General features: G+C 35.8%; 1 protein-coding gene across 7 annotated transcripts in view; it reads right to left on the minus strand.

Moving 5' to 3' along the window:
- DACH1 (dachshund family transcription factor 1) overlaps positions 1–17,520 on the minus strand; it is a 368,409-nt gene that overhangs the window by 115,339 nt on the left and 235,550 nt on the right. For 4 of the 7 annotated variants that reach the window (XM_068675974.1, XM_068675983.1, XM_068675993.1 and 1 more), the window contains exons 4-5: positions 6,857–7,012; positions 6,100–6,272 (exon numbers count right to left, since the gene is read on the minus strand). In XM_068675974.1, the coding sequence (XP_068532075.1) occupies positions 6,100–6,272; positions 6,857–7,012 (329 nt within the window). The remainder of the gene's footprint in view (positions 1–6,099; positions 6,273–6,856; positions 7,013–17,520) is intronic. The other 3 variants (XM_068676018.1, XM_068676013.1, XM_068676027.1) reach the window with 1 other exon arrangement.

The following is a 17,520-nucleotide window of genomic DNA, read 5'->3' on the forward strand; positions in this document are numbered from 1 at the left end:
CAGCAAAATGAATCCCATCCATTGTACCTCATGGTCATTTTAAATCAAATTAATTTTACATCACATACATAGTTCTCTGTTACATATATGCAAATTGACAAGCAGAAAAAAAATATATACTACCTTCTCTGTATCATGTGAGACATTTATCTGCAGATATTTGCTTTACACAAATCACTTCACATAAGCATACTGTTTAAACAGCAATAGAATCCCGTATTATACCAACAAAGACATTATTCCCAGTTACATGCCAGGTACACAGGAACCATCCTCTAAGTCCATAAAACAATCTGTAAGATCTTCTTACGCTAAATGAACAAACAGTACTAGAAGTGTTCGTATACATATTTATGTTAACTTAAAGAAAGAAAGATTCTGACTAGCTTGGTGATTTTCTCTATTATGCACAAGTTCTTAAGTACAATTTTAATATGTACTATTCTTTGTGGTCACAACAAAAAGAAAATTAAATATTAATTGTTTTTCCAGTCTAAACATCTAAAGCTAGATATTTCAGGAGCTTGTAAGTGTTCTTAGATTTATTCTAGACTACTTAGAGTATTTTCTTTATTAGTAGTAGCAGTAAATATGTACCACTATTTACGTTTTTTTTTATATATATTAAATCAAAATTCTCTTTATACAAAGAATTGTTATGTCATATGTATCAGATAATGAAGAAATGAAAATAGCTTCATTCACAAATTGAAGAAAATTACTTTCAAGTAACAACACGCAAATGTCTCTAGAAATAATAAGTTATCTGAAAAATCAGGCTTTTCTCAATAAGCATTCAAAAAAGTTCATTTTTTGCAATTTGGCATATAACTATTTTGGTCTCAATAATTTTCTGTAAAATGAATATAGTATACTTCATGTTGCAAATATGTATCCACCGCTCTTTGCGTGTTATGTTTCTGTAAGGCACAGAAGTGTCCATAGGAAACTTCTGCATTCCACACCAGATTCAGAAAAAAAAAAAAAAAAAAAGCGAGTTAAATGAGACAGACACTGATTTAAAAAAAAAAAAAAATCAAATTCTGAACAACTAACCATTTACTGAAAGAGGTAGGGGTCCTGTGGTAAAATATAATATGTGATTGTGAATTTAAAATTTTACCATAACACTACGAAATGCAATGTCATAACTTTAAAGTTGCAGGGGCATTCTAGCATTTCCTGACATTGTCTTTTGAAATTTGAGGATGGTCCTTTAATGAATGTTATCTAATGGATGTTATGGCTTTGGATGTTATTTTATTCATTGCATCCAGAGAGACACTTTTAAAGATTTTTCAGTATATTCAGTATATATTTTCAGTCTGATATCAGAAGACAATTCTGGCAGTCTTCTTCAGTTTATAGTACAGGAAAATTGACTTTATTAGTAACAACAGTGAAGTGGAATGGTTTTCTATCCAGGATGTCTAATTGTATTTTTAGGGTACTTCCTATGCCATTTTCTCTACGGGGTGGTGTGTCAGCCAATTTTAAGAGATAATTTAACTAATACCATTAAAAAATAAAAAAATAAAATAAAAAATAAAAATTAAAAAATAAAAAATAAAAAACACTTTTTCCATAACTGGAAAATAAGTTATCAGTAAACTCTTCTACACTGAAATACTGTGGCCAATATATTTTAGGTTTAAAACTCTGCACTACACTCAAGGCTATTTATACAGTAGTCATAGAAGACTTCTACAGTCTCTTTCTCTGCTGTCTACACCCTCAATGAAGTGAACCTGTTCATTTTTTTCTTACAATCATCTTCCTTTCAGGTCCACTCTCTGAACTTCCTCACTACCATTCTCAATTGTAAATGTATGTTGTTCCTATGTCATTGTATAGCAGTTTAGTATTTCTTCTCTTGGTCTATTATTCGGACTTTCTGGCAGCAATTACAGGCAAAAAAATATATAGGAACATCAAATATGTTAATAGTAATACACATATATTTTCAGTGAAAGATGGAAAAGTAGAATGTTAAAAGAATGTTAAAATAAAATTTCATATCAGAATAAAAATTCATATCAGCCTATAAAATCAACTGTCATCTACTATCTTAGTTTATTAATTTCATTGTCAATTTCTGCTGTTGGATGACAAGAAGGCAACCAGAGCTGTGACATATTTAGAGAATTAGAAAAATTTAGTTTCATGTATTTAATATACAGTGGAAACCTACTATGCCAATGGTTACTTTTTCAAATGAAGTTATTCTTTACTTTGTGTGTATGTGTGTGTGTGTATGTTTTGTGTTTTTTGATTTGTTTTTTTTTTTTTGTTTTTCCCACTGTATTCTTATTTTTTCCCATAACTATTAGTAATATTTCATGGACAAAGTGCAATTTTTAATTCTGGAATTCTGCTCTGTTCTAACTATCAGAGTAGAATTTTTCATGTTGCTATTAATATAAGGCATGTCCTCTATATTTTCATATATCTTTCTACTGACTGAAAAATATATATATATATATATGATGTAGTGAAACTGCTAACAATCCGAGCCTTTGAAAACAGGTGATGAAAGCCACCTCATATCTAAAGCATCCCCAGGTCACAGCTGTCACACCGCTATTCATTGCTGTCACAGTCTGCTTTCCCTGGTTGTTGTTGCTCTCCTCTTATTCATCCAACTCATATATCTAAACATTCCATCACAAAACATTTAATGTTTGTCTTATGTTCGAAAGGGCAAAAAACTATTCTGAAATATAATTCTGAAGATTTTAGAGCTCAGAGTTCATTGCCAAAAAAAAAAAAAAAAGTGTTGCTTTCTAAGTTTTCCCTTATAATTTAGCCTTTGTCTCATCTCCTGAACACAGCAGGATAAAATGTTTGGCTATAAATGATCTCAGCTTTATTCCACCTTTTTATCATGAAGAAATTAAATATTACCCAGTAATAGAAAGGCATTTTAAGCTTTGTGAGTTTAAAGATAACAACACTAACTGTGAACTCAGTGAATTGGAAAAAAAGGTCAGCAAGTCATCCACTGTGGCACTGTTCACAGTTCTAGTATCCAGTAAACCAGGAAATTTATAAGCTGAAGACTCCTGTTTTCTAAGACTGAATTTCATTTCCATTTACTTAATTAGATATAGTAACTCTGGATATACTTTTCAGAGTAGAAATTTCTCATAGGTTATCTAACTTCAAAGTTTAAACTTATATAGTACTCTAATTTCAAATCTACACTGACATTTCAGGTTATAAAGGTTAACTTAACGATGAGTGATTCACAGTCCTTTTAAATCAGCTTCTGGAAAATTGTAATTGAGGAAAAGTATTTAAGTAAACCAAGGTTAAAAGATCGATTCAGAAGATAATGAAAACAAAGCCAAAGAGCCTAAAAATGTAGCAGTATAAGGAAAATATTATTCTAATAACAAACATTCTTGTAAAAGAGAGCAACTTCACTATTTATCCATTCCTACAAAAATAAAGGAAAAGCAGGTTTGACCTTCTCACTTAGATCTATTCTCTAAAATATTTATTTTAGTTGTAGTAAAAGCTATTATTCATTGCTAGTGTAAGGTTCCGAAAGTATGCTGATTGAAGTTTGCTTCTCAACTTCTCAGTGCATATAATTCAACAGGCACTAAACTCACAGCCTCTGATTATTTCTAGTGAGGGAACGGTAAATTTCCAGCAATGTTATTTCCATGCTGATGGGAAGAAAATCCCCCAAACAATGACCTTGTGTTTTTATGTTGATCAGGTTTTGTTTTCAATCCTGTTTAGTATTAAAAAATAGGAGCATAATAGGCTGTGTTCTCTCTATCCACATGACCATATTCATCTTTCCTAGGCAAAAGCAGAGGACATGAATCTAGAGTTATGGTGTACCACAAAGATGCTGAAGAGTAGAAAAGTATGTATAAGTTCCCGAGCCTTAAAGAATTACTGAAATAATTATATGCAGCAAGATGTGAGTTTTGTATGGCAGTTTATCACTCTTTTATTTATATATTTACCTTTAATATAAATGTATAGTGGGTAGTATGCTACAGGTCTTGACTGAAGATACAGCAGTGCTTAGATAGTGTCTCCGTCAGGTTCTATGTAAATGTCCCTTAACCATGAACTTAAATGTATAAACATTAAAAAAAAAAAAATGTATTTCAATTCTGAGTGAGAATGCGCTTCAAAAAAGAACATAAGTTAATTTGGCCATTTAAAAACACTTAATTATAAATCCACGTCTTTCCAGTTACCCGTTATGTGCAAACCAGATGGGAACATCAAACCTGTTTTGTTAAATAATGTGCAAAATGTTATGAGAGGAGCTGCACAAAAGTTGGTTGCTATGATGAAGATTTTTGTAGCATAAATAAAGAACTGTTGAATTTTCATAGGTATATAAGAAAAGACAAAGAGATGATAAATAGTGCTGATTATTTATACAAGCATATGCTTAAACAATCAAGATTTAGGGGGGAAAAAACGTTACAAAATGCTCCTAAAATAATTCAAACTGAAAATCAAAATTTTCTGGGTATTTTTAAGTTCTTCACCTAGGTTAGACCAAAATTGTCTTTCTACCTAAATGAGCTACAAGAGTGAGCCTGTTTAGAAGTTAAAGAACTCTGGGATAAGGAAAATCTGGTATGGCGCTGTCTATGGTTAAAATAATATACATAATTACATAATGACAAAGTCTCTCTTTCAGAGTCCAATATTTTTAAACCTATTAGACAGATTTAAATTAGATGAGTAAGAGTTACATCTCAGTTAAGTGCTTCCAGGGTCGTCATCTTCCCATAATTGGTTTAGATCTAAGAACACACCAGGCCCACTTCCTACAGCCTACTTTCCACAGAAGTGTTTTTCTTTTTTTTTTTTTTTTTGTTTGTTTGTTTGTTTTGTTTTTGTGTTTTTTTTCTCATAACCTGGGAGCTATGTTGCATTCCAAATGCAAATTTTTGTCAAAGTTTTGAACAGAAAGTTAAAAATACTAGTGAAGATCAAATTTTGAATTCTTTTATATGAAATAAAATAGCTCACAGATGATGAAAGAGAGGGAAATACTAGGAAAAATAGTGAAAACAAAGTTTTGTTGCTAAATTCATAATTTTCAAGTGTACTTTTGCACGTGCTCCTCCATCAAAACTTTTGTAGCTCCTGATTTGAAGGTCCAAAAGATTTTACATTTACCCAGATCTTGTCAAAGGGATTGTGTTAAATGACAGATTTCCAATATAGTTGTAAAATGTCAAATAACCAAATAAAATTTATTTATTTATTTTGTTCATTTGTTTGTTTGCTTTCTAATGTAAGGAAGTTATGTAATAGCACAAAAGTAACTAGCACACAATTCTTTTTGTATCTTGTGTATTAGAACTAAAGAAGGATAAAAATGCAAAATGTAAATATCTGAATTAATGTCAAATCAAATAATAAATATCTGGTAGTAAGATAAAAAAAGCTTTTAAAATAAATACAGATCATCCTCAGTCAAAAAGAGAGAAGATTCCATGCCTCTGCTAAATAAATCTCTGACCAAATTGATTTGGGATGGAGAAGGGGCTAGACTGCTACTCTTATAGGCAATAAAACCTAAAATGGGTAGATATTTTCAGATTGAGAGTTCTCTACAGTACTATTATTATGACCTGGAGATTATTGGGTCTGTTCTGTGTAACTTTATTACATTCTGTTCCAGCATTTGGCAATTTAGAGACAAAGTATTAAGCCTTTCAGCCTTCAGATACTTTGCAGCATTTCAGTTCAAATGCTTAGAATTACAAATTGGAAGAACAGACAGACTCCATCTTTGTTTGTTCTAATTTAACAATGAAATCATGTCTTACTTTATCTTGAGGAACATGCCATTAGATTACAGACTATTAAATATGAGAAACCAGAAAGCTGTGTATTCTGTATGAAAAGTGCTTCAGCTTGAGCATTATTTTAATACTTATGATATGGGAGAGGAGAAGGTAGAACTAGTGACCAGTAGCCTACTGTTCTCAGAGCTACATATTGACTTTATGACTTACCTTATAAGATCTGACACCTACCCATCCTTGTAATACTTATGATGGCTCTGGCTGTGCTAGATTTATTTTACTTTATTTTTAATATACTTACCTTAATAACAGATGTCTCAACTCTGGATGGAGGACTCTGCACTTGTGCTGCTGCTGCCATGTTGGCAATGGTACTAAGGTGATTCATCTGGCTCATAGCCATTGTGACAGATGCTGGAGGTAGGCTCACAGGAATTAATGGGTGGGGCATCATCATAAAAGGAAGTTCCAGTCCTGGTGGGGAAAAAATAAATGAAAATAGGATTACTTCTTTTCTCTCTCTCTATATATATATATTTTTTTTATATATATATATAAATACATTGTTTTTTTTTCTGTTTTCTCCTCATGGACAATACTCAACTTATGGATGACAAGATGGGTCCCATATCAAGACAAAGCAGCAATGCATCTTTTCTTTTCTGGGATGTGCACATGTAAATCACTAGCAACCATGGAGGGTTTTTAGATACAAGTAGAGGCTATTAGACATCTTAGTTTGTTCATATCAGTGTAATGTTGTACAGTGTCATTGATGAGCAAAGGCTGTTTATTATCTTTTCTAGTATCTGCTGTAAAGTGACTTAGCAATGCATTACCATGCCACTTACACACTGGTTAATAATTACTTTAAGTATCAATTTTATTGCATACATATTTGTTCTTTATCAACTCCACTTCCCCAGCTAGAACTTTGAAGAAAGTATTCCAATATCCCCCATAACTTTGACTTTTTGATAGCCTATTTATGTAAACACAAAATCAAGACAGGAATTGGAAGACTACTGATGTTAGTGCTGAAAGATGTCAACCCGTACCATTTGGCAGAAGGTGATTCTGTTGAAGAGGGTTGAGAGGATGGCTAACTGGAACATTATGCTGTCCAGGCAAGTTGGGGTGGTTAACAGAGGACTGTGATCCCTGGGTGGGGGGAGACTGAAGTTTTTCTTTATCCCAAGAACCATCACTGCTGCCTGTTGGGAATGAATATATATTATTTGGATGAAGGAAAACTCCAAATTTTTAATGTCTGAATCTGCAAGGAAGGCCAGCAATTTAACCTTCCTTGCAAGTGGCAATTTTCATTTATTTATTTATTCAATATGTGGGCTGGGAGAAGGGCAATTTATTTTTCTTTTCTGTTGTTGTTGGTAGTGGTGTTGTGTGTTTATTTATTTATTTATTTATTTATGGTGGTGGTGGTGTGTTTGTTTTTTTTTTCATCTGCTGAAAAAAAGATATGCAAGGATAACTTATTAATTTGAGTTAGAACAGACTTAAAAGTATTATAGTGGTGTTCAATCACACAAACTTTTTGTCTGATGTATTAATGTTTTTACATATACTTTTGCCATTCATAGTAAATAAAAAACATATGTGGCATTTGTTTTATATGTTTATTATATAAAAAAAAAGTTTTGTCTATTAATCCAATTAAAATTTAAACTACATTCATATTTCTTCCTGTACTTTTGAATGAACAAACATTATAGGAATTAACTAAAATATTCATTTATTGAACATGCTTGGGTGACCTTTTCTTGTTGTATATTAAATTTTTATTTTGCGTTATTAATTAAAATGTAAGGAAATATTAATTGATTCCTTCAGTCTCTTTTTAGTGGAATGGACTAACAGCAAGGAAAAGTGTGGACAAAAAAAGGGTTGAGACGAGCAATAGTTCATGTAGTTGAGCATTTTTGCTGGGCCCCTGATAAAAAATACACACAGAGCTAAATGGAACAACAGAATTAAGGGACAATAAAAACTATTAACCTGTATGGCTTTGTATAGTAGAAATGGAAAATCCTTTCTTAAGACATTATTTATTGTACATATTCATGTGTAATGCTCAGATTGAGTATATATATGTCTACACATATGAAGAAATCCATAGACTATTGTATGTTTGTATATTTATCATATAAAATCAATAAACAATGTTTGAATATATCAATAAATCACTATATCTATGAATTCCCAGCAGCATTAATATACACATCAGCAATATCTGACCTCTTCCTTTTTCATATGGAGTGCAATTTCACCTTCCTGACAATGTTTCTGCTGTTTTCATGTGATTTTTTCTTGATAAGGACTTCAGGATAACATTAGTCAAAACCTATTTAATCTATACTCAGCTTATATTTAGCATTGAAGGTTACAATGAAGTGCATATTTCTGAATGCTTTTCTGCATCATACTACCTAATAAACAGCAGGGCCTTGAAAGCAACAGGACTAATACTACCTCCTCCTTACTTCAGTAGAAATTAAGCACATTGATCTTGACATTTTTTAACATCAATTTTATGGGATGACAAAAGCACAAAAGTTGGTAGAATTCCAATTTAATTTCTCTACATCTATTAAAAACCTGATTATAAAAGTTGTACAACATAGTTTATAATGAAAAATACTCCATTATTGCCATGATTTTCTTTCCCTAGTTACTTCATGAAGACAGCTAAGGCTCAATATAAATTCTAACTCATTAGCTCAATACTGTCTCAATCCCAGTATAAATTGTTCAGAAGAAGGTAATAAAAATTCAGCCCTAACTCTACCACACTCAAATACAGCAATTTTATGAAACAACGAAAAGGATCAACTATATTAGATACTTCTACTATTTTACACAAAATTGTCACCACCTTTATGCAACGCATATAGCTGAGCTGGTTAATAACTGATTTGAATCTCATCATCACCTCTAATAAGCAAACATGTTTTCTTGTATTTTGAGAACTCAGGGACTCTAAAAAACACATGAAACAACTTTCAAACACATATATAATTAAAGGAGCTAAATCTTAGCTGAAAAAAAAATCTAATTTTTTTTTTTCGCACAGTTTCTGCTTATTGCCACTGTGACATTTATATTTCATTTATTCTGAATATTCATCCAAATATGACTCCACAGATGAGAGTTAAACAGAAAATGTGTTCACCTCACTTAATGTAAGCCAAGATGTGGGTGTTGATGCTGATATGGACTCAGTAGAAGAAGACAGGTAGTTCCAAAGAGTTGTTCATTCCATCTTTGGGTACATGTACACAAATAATAAAGCTCTTTGTATGGCACTTAGGGCTTCATTGAAAAACAGCCACCAAAAATCTGAAAAGTATTGAGCAGGAACAAGCCCAATCTAAATCTTTGCACCTGTTAAATAAAGGTCAAAGAAAGAACTTTGCTCTGGCAAATAATGTATCAGAGTACATCCGACTTGTCCATGCTGCTCTTATTTCATGCTGGATGCAGATGTCTGTCCTGCTGCATCTACTGTGAAGCCAGCATAAGCCCTGTGTGTTGGCTAGTTTAACACAAGTGGGACTATACTGCAATTCAAATGAATACCAGTACTGCCTAGTAACCAGGTAACGCCTACACATACGAGAGATGAAGAAGGAAAGAACATAAGAGACAAATGGAATGAATGCCCTCTGGGCTTGCCTAAATCTTAACAGTAAATGCAGAGAAAGCGTTTACAAATGGATTAGACTTAGATAGCTTAAGTAAAATGAATCTGTGTCAATATGTCTTCCTTTTGTAGCTACAAACTCTCCAATCCTCACCATCCACTGGAAAAAAAAAAAAAAAAAAAAAAAAAAAAAAAAACTATTTATTTATTTATTTATTTATGGGCATTTATTTCTGTTATTCTTAAAAAACAAACAACAAAAATAAAATAGAAAAGAATATTCAGTTTGTAAAATGTATTTCACACCTGGAGCAAAGTTCTTGAATTTACATGTACAGTTATAGTATTCTTAACAAAGAGACCATTTTACAAATCTTTTAAACACTTTAAAAAAAAAACTTTCCCATCCAAAGATGATGACATACATACGTACCACACATATATGAATACATACAATATGTAGAATATATTATTAAGTATCATAAATATTTGTTAATATGATAAGTATGGAAGTTTTCTGCATTTCAATTTCATAGAGCTGGTGAACTCCTAGTAATAAGACATTTTTCCTATTTATTAACAGGACCATCTACATTACAATTAATTTCATGTTACATGCTGATGTTTGATATGGAGATAGAGTCAATTCTACTGTAACCTTTCATAACCTGGTCAAAATATTTTGCACAGTCAGTCATAGATTGCCAATTAGGCACTGATTATGTGGCCCAGAAATTAAATCTTTTTTAAAATCAGAACTCCTTTCTACTTCCACAGTACTGTATGTCTATTATTTTAGAGGGATACCAAAACAAATACTGAATTGGAATAGATAAGTCTCAGAAAGCAAAGTATTGAGGGTAGTGTCTAGTCAGTTAGATTCCTTCATAGTTGTAGTCCAGCATCATCTGTCAAGATTTGTTTACAATGAAAATGATTCATAGACAGAATCCAATCCACAACATTAGAAACCACTTTCAAAATACAGGCTGCTGCACTACTTAACACTTTAAGTGGACAGACATGAAAATAAATAGTCTTGGCCATTTGCTGTGTGTTTCTTACATTAGTTAAGCATAACAATTTTCCTCTTAGAGGAAACAGTTATTTTCATTAATGTCAAAGAAAAATAAGTGTTATTCCTTAGACACTACTCACCGTCTGTACAATTAAGTGCAAGCTACCACTTCTGTCACTTTCTACATTTGATTTGGACTTAATGCATACAGTGGTTTCAAAGAGTATTAAAAATTTGTTGCCTTCTTCCTCTTCACTTGTTGCCCTGCTGGAGGCTTACGTTTTTCCAGTTTCCATCAGTAGCTGACAAGTCATTGTAATAGGATTAAAAGCTTGGACACCTGATATCCCTGGGTGCTGCAGTTCACCCTCATAAAAGCTGTTTGCTTTAAATTGAGAGAAAATCGTTTTTAGTGGCATAATTAATTAAATTATGCAAAGTATTCCAGATTCAGCACAACCCTTTCTAAAGCAGCAATTGGAAGCTCTACATTGCTTTCAAACTGCATTTCAATTCATGCTGCACCAAGTTGATGAGAGAGTAGTGTTTTCAAGGCTTTCAAGCACAAGGGACGTAATTTTGAAATGTATATGCTTCACATCAACTGCTCAAACTCCACGCATGTGCCCTCAAATAGGCGATTCAATAGCCAACTATGTTGTTCCTGTTCTATAGTACTAATATAAGCATTCAAAAATTTGAAATTAAAGTTCCAAGTGTAAGTAGATATTTAAAAAATGTGTTCAGGGTGTCTCATGTTTACTCATCACAGTCTGATGGAACAAAAATAACAATGCATTTTCATAATTTCAAAGACTGATTAAAGAATTTGGTGTTTCCCCAACAATCAACATTTCAGCACGTATTTTCTATAATGTGAGCTACCTTCTCTAATAATCAGCAGTTATACAACAAACCATTATTTGTACACTGAAGTGGATAGGTAAAAATGTGATGAATGGATTATTTGTATTCATTAGTAGCACAATTAGGTAGCTAAAGATGATAATAATAAATGAAAATAATTCTGGACTGGAAAGTAATGCACTCAAGAAAATGAAGCAGAAAACTAGGCTGTACACTGTCAACCTTGCAAGCAAACTGATCTCAGAATAACAGATTCATTTTCAGAAACCCATCTCTTATTTGCTTATCTTTTCTTTTCTAATTCTGTCCCCATTAACATTCAGCTTGTCTCAGTTAAGTTTCCTATAATGTAAGCTAAGCATTTTAGTTCCCTTTATAGGCAGTAGGGATATAGCCAATAAGCTCTAGAGAACTGTTGAGCTCACTCCATAGGAAACAGCTATCTTTGGTCAGCTGAATCTGAATCTTCTGGTTTTGGTGACTGCAGTGACTTCCCCCAGACTCAATTCACACCTAAACACACACCACCTGAGACAGCTAAAATAACTTCAGACATTCTTATAGGATAGATGATTACAGAACAATACCTGCAGGAGACCCCATGGTCATCTAGAGATGGAGGTCAGGCACTATCTAAGATAGCAGTAAGTATCTAAGATAGCAGTAAATACATACCTATGTCTAGGCAACTGAGTCAGATCTGTCCTGATTTTAGGTGGATTTTAGAAATTAAAACCAGAGCTACAAAGATGGTAAAGGGCCTAGAGGGGAAGACATACAAGGAGCGACTAAGATCACTTTGCGCGTTCAGCCTGGAAATGAGAAGGCTGAGGGGAGACCTCATCGTGGCCTACAGCTTCCTCACATGGGAGAGTGGAGGGGCAGGTGCTGATCTCTTCTCTCTGATAACCAGTGATAGGACCTGAAGGAATGGATTCAAACTGAGACAGAGGAGGTTCAGGTTGGATAATGGGAAAAGGTCCTTCACTGAGAGGGTGCTCATGCACTGGAACAGGCTCCCCAGGGTCTTAGTCATGGCACCAAGCCTGCCAGAGTTTAAGGGTTTGGACTATGCTCTCAGTCATGTGGTCGGAATTTTTGGGTAGACCTGTGTGGAGTCAGGAGTTGGACCCGATGACCCTTGTGGCTCCCTTCCAACTCGGGATATTCTATGATTCAATTCTATTATTCTATTATTCCAGGCTCTCAAGTCTTCCTTTCATGTGGAAAACTTACTTATTTTATGGCATCTCACAGAGGACTCCATGTCTGTCCTTAGACAAGGGAAACCTAGCCCCAGCTCAGCCATTGTTTCAGATAATATTTGTAGTGGGTTTACGTGGCAAGGTTTTGGTAGCAGGGGGCCATAGGGGTGGCTTCTGTGAGAAGGATCTAGAAGCTGCCCCATGTTTGGTAAGGGCCCCACTGTTGACCAGAGCCGAGCCAATAAGTGATGTTGTTTTGCGCCTCTGTGAGAGCATATTTAAGACAGGGAAAAAAAAAACGCTGCACCACACAGCAGCCGGGAGAGTGAGAGGAGAGAGGAACAGCCTTGCAGGCACCAAGGTCAGTGAAGAAGGAGGGGGAGAGGTGCTCCAGGCGCTGGAGCAGAAGTCCCCTGCAGCCCATGGAGTACCACGGTGGAGCAGGGTTCCATGCTGCAGCCCATGGAGGAGACCACGGTGGAGCAGGTGGCCCTGCACCGACTGAGGCTGCCGACTGTGGAAGACCCCTGCCGGAGCAGATTCCGGGCCGGGCCCGTGGAGAGGAGACCACGCAGGAGCAGGTGACCTGGCAGGAGTTGCTGCCCATGGGGGACCCAGGTTGGAGCAGTTTTCTTCTGAGGGATGGACCCCGTGGTACGGACCCATATCTGGAGCAGCTCTGGAAGAGCTGCTGCCTGTGGGAAGCCCACGCCGGATCAGTTCATCAAGGACTGTATCCCATGGGTGGGACCCCACAGCACAGGAGACGAGAGTGACCAAGAAGGAGCGGTAAAGAAGCGCTGTAGACTGACCATAACCCCCATTCCCCCGTTCCCCTGCGCCGCTCGGGGGGGAGGAGGTGGAAGAGGGTGGATGGGGGGGAAGGTGTTTTTGGTTTCTTTCCTTTGTTTCTCACTTCTCTAGCTTGTTACTAATAAGCAATAAATCTTACTGTCTCCCTATGCCAAGTCTGTTTTGCACGTTACAATAATTACTGCGTGATCTCCTTGTCCTTATCTCAACCTTTGAGCCCTTTTCATTGTATTTTCTCCCCATTCCTCTTTGAGGAGGGGGAGTGAGAGAGCAGTTGTAGTGGAGCTCAGCTGCCCACTGGAGCGGAACCACCACAATATTACATACACAAGCAGTATCATGTGGCAAAAAGACAAACGACAGACAGAATTTCTACTACAAACTCAAGCTTTTTTTTTCTTTTTCTTTTTATTTTCTTTTTTCCCTTCCTCTCCACATTATTTTTGGTACTACTGATCTTCTCTGAGTCCCCTTAATCTTGCAAACAAGACTGCTGTTATCTTCTGTGTTTGCTGAAACAAACTGTATCTCAGCAACAATTACCAAACAAAACATCAGTATCAGCTGTGTTGGCTCATTTTTTTCTGAAGTGGACTACTCTTCACTATCTACTTCATTATTTATTTCCATTGGAAAATATGCATAATCAGTGTGCAAAAAGTTGGTAATCTTAGCATGTGACAGTGAGGAACCACTCATACCACTGTTTGAATCCAATCCTTCTTTAGATTTGATTGTTATAAATTTGTGATTTCATTTTTGTGTAACTCAATTCAGTCTCCTGAAATCAGCTACGGTTTTTACCTGCCATAAATGAGTGTTGTGAGGTATATAAAGGACAGACATTTATAGATAAAAGCATTTTTATAAGACCTTTGTATTACTATTATATCATTAAAAACAAATATAATTTTGCCTTATATAAATCCTGTCTGTCTCTTATTATCAATATGAAATATCTATTATATATATTACTACCTCTTCTGAGAGGTAGTAAAATGTTCAGGAGACCAAGTACTATGGCAAAGAGGAATAATAAGTTTCCAAAGACTTCCCTGAAACTCTTTGTGTTTCTTTGTTTTTCTAGATACGGATTTTTCTTTTTTCTTTTTTTTTTTTTTTTTCCACGGAAAGCCTTGCCTTGTAATTTTATGGTTATATAGTCATGCTAATGCTCTTAAATAGACCATGAGGAATGTGGCCTGATAATTGAAAGTTTTTATAATTTTCTCTAACATATTGGGTTTATGGGTTTGGTATTTGTAGTTCTGCTGTTTTACAGAAAACAAGAATGTACAGAAGAAAATTCTGAAAGAAAAAAATATATAGTTGATATACATTTTCCCACCGAAAAATATAAAGGAGAATCTGGAAAAAAAAAAAAAAAAAAAAGAGGTGTTTGGCCTCAGTCATATTGACTGCTTCATTTATTGTCTTTATTGTCTTTATTTTATTACATAGACCATGGCAGAGTTTTGTTCCCACTTTATTCCACCTTTCCACATTTATCTTCTGATAAATAACAATTGCAGTACAAACAGGTAATTCCAGGAAACAAGATGGAATTCTACATGCTGAATATCAGGGTATAGTCTTAATTACATATCAGAAAATATTGAATTTATATAAACTAATAAGCGATATATTTTTTTTTTTACACTAGCACTGAATCCCATGAAATATATATTTCACACTTTATACTAATCTTTCATTATTTTGGCAGAGATTAACACGGGAAAAGCTTTTTTTTTGCTTTTTTTTTTCTTTTTTAATTCAATTTAAGGAATAATGAAACTGTCCAATGCAAGTGAAAGCTCAGCAGCTCAGTCACAGGATGTGTGACATTCACCTAAAAATAGATTTTTCTTTTGTCTCCTTTCACAAGTACCTACCTTCTCATTTCATAGATAATACACAGTTTATTAGTATGGTTATATAATGTTATATGATAAAAGTGCAATTTATACATGTAAAACTAAATGTGAAGTCATAAGAAAAAAATAAAATAAAATAAAATTAGACATAGCTGTAGCACTGTGTTCAGGAAAACAGTAACTGGACAATATTTTCCTATTAGGTACACCTAAGCAAATATGTTAATTTCAGAGCAGATAGCTAGAATCGCAATTAGTCCCTTGATGTAGAATTTTTATGACGTAACTACAAGCATGTTATGAGAACTCTACAAAAATAAGCGAATAGCAACATTTATTTTATCTTATTCAACATAGAATCATAGAATCATAAAGGTTGGAATAGACCTCCAAGATCATCTGATCCAACCATCCCCCTAGCACCAATATAACCCACTAAACCATGTCCCTGAGCACCACATTCAACCTTGCCTTAAACGCCTACAGGGACAGTGACTCTACCACCTCCCTGGGCAGCCCATTCCAATGCCTAACTACTCTGTCTGAGAAGGAATTTCTCCTACTTTCCAACCCAAACCTCCCCTGGCACTACTTGAGGCCATTCCCTCCAGTCCTGTCGCTAGTTATCTGTGAGAAGAGGCTGACCCGCAGCTCTCCACATCTTCCTTTCAAGTGGTTGTAGAAAGCAATAAGGTCTCCCCTCAGCCTCCTCTTCTCCAGACTAAACAAGCCCAGTTTCCTCAGCTGCTCCTTATAGAACTTGTGTTCCAGACTCTTCACCAGCTTCATAGCCCTTCTCTGGACATACTCTAGGGCCTTGATGCCTTTGTTGTAGTGAGGGGCCCAAAACTGAACACAATACTCGAGGCGCAGCCTCACCAGAGCAGAGTGCAGGGGGACAATCACCTCCCTGGTCCTGCTGGCTACACTATTCCTGATACAAGCCAGGATGCCTTTGGCCTTCTTGGCCACCTGGGCACACTGCAGGCTCACGTTTAGACAAGCATCAACCAATACCCCCAAATCTTTTTCTTCTGCACATCTTTCCAGCTACTCTGCCCCAAGCCTGTAGCATTACATGGGGTAGTTGTGACCAAAGTGCAGGACCTGGCACTTAACCGTGTTGGACCCCATCCCATTGGCCTCTGCCCACCGACCCATCCTGTCCAGGTCTTTCTATCCTCTGGCAGACATACACTTCCCCCCAGTTTGGTGTTGTCTGCCAGCTTACTGAGGGTGCACTCAATTCCCTCATCCAAATCATCAATAAAGATATTAAAGAGGATGGGCCTTCTTTAATAATCTCCCCTGGCACAACTTTAGCCCTTTCCCCCTTATCCTATCATTGGGCATGTGGGAGAATAGACCAATCCCCACCTCGCTATGGCTTCCTTTAAGGTACCTATTTGTGACAGTCCAGGTGGAGCAGCAGGTCTCTAATTACCTGAACGGTGAGGGGTTTATTCTGCTCCCCGTCCCAGACTTCCAGTTACAGAGGCTGAGTACTCCAAGGATAAGTGGTCTGGCTAGTAAAGACAAATGTAAAGCCTTTTCCTTATCCTCAGTAGTCATGTTCCCCGCTGTGTCCAGTGAGGATGGAGATTCTCCTTGGGCCTCCTCTTGCCATTAATATATTTATAAAAACATATTTTGTTATCCTTAACCATAGTGGCCAGGTTGAGCTCGTGCTGGGCTTTAGCCTTCCTGATTTTCTCTCTGGCAACTTCCTCATACTCTCACCAAGCTGCTTGTCCCTTTCTGCATCGGACATAAACTCTCTTTTTCTCCCAGACTCTCAGTAAAAGTTCCCTGTTCAGCCATTCCAGTCTTATTCCCTTACAGCTCAACTTACACCACACAAGGATATCCTACTCCTGCACCTTTAAGACTTCCTTCTTGAGGAGTGCCCAGCCTTCATGGACCCCTCTGCCCTTCAGGACAGAACCCCAAGAAATCCTCCCTACCAATGTCCCAAATAGCTCAAAGTCTGCCTTCCAGAAGTCCAAGGTAGCAGTTTTACTGACCCCCCTCCTGACTTCACAAAGAATAGAGAATTCTACCCTTTCATCATCACTCTGCTGATGACAGTTCCCGACCACCACATCTCCCACCAGTCCCTCTCTGTTTGTGAACAGCAGGTCTAAGGGGGAATTCCTCTGGTAGGCTCAGTAGCCAGATGAATCAGGAAGCTGTCTTCCACACACTCCAACATGATAAACATCACAAATGACTCAGTGAACATCTTAATTGAAGTTGTATGTACTTATTTATAATTTTTTCCATT

This window comes from Anas acuta, chromosome 1 (assembly GCF_963932015.1).
Source record: "Anas acuta chromosome 1, bAnaAcu1.1, whole genome shotgun sequence".
NCBI classification, from domain to species: domain Eukaryota; kingdom Metazoa; phylum Chordata; class Aves; order Anseriformes; family Anatidae; genus Anas; species Anas acuta.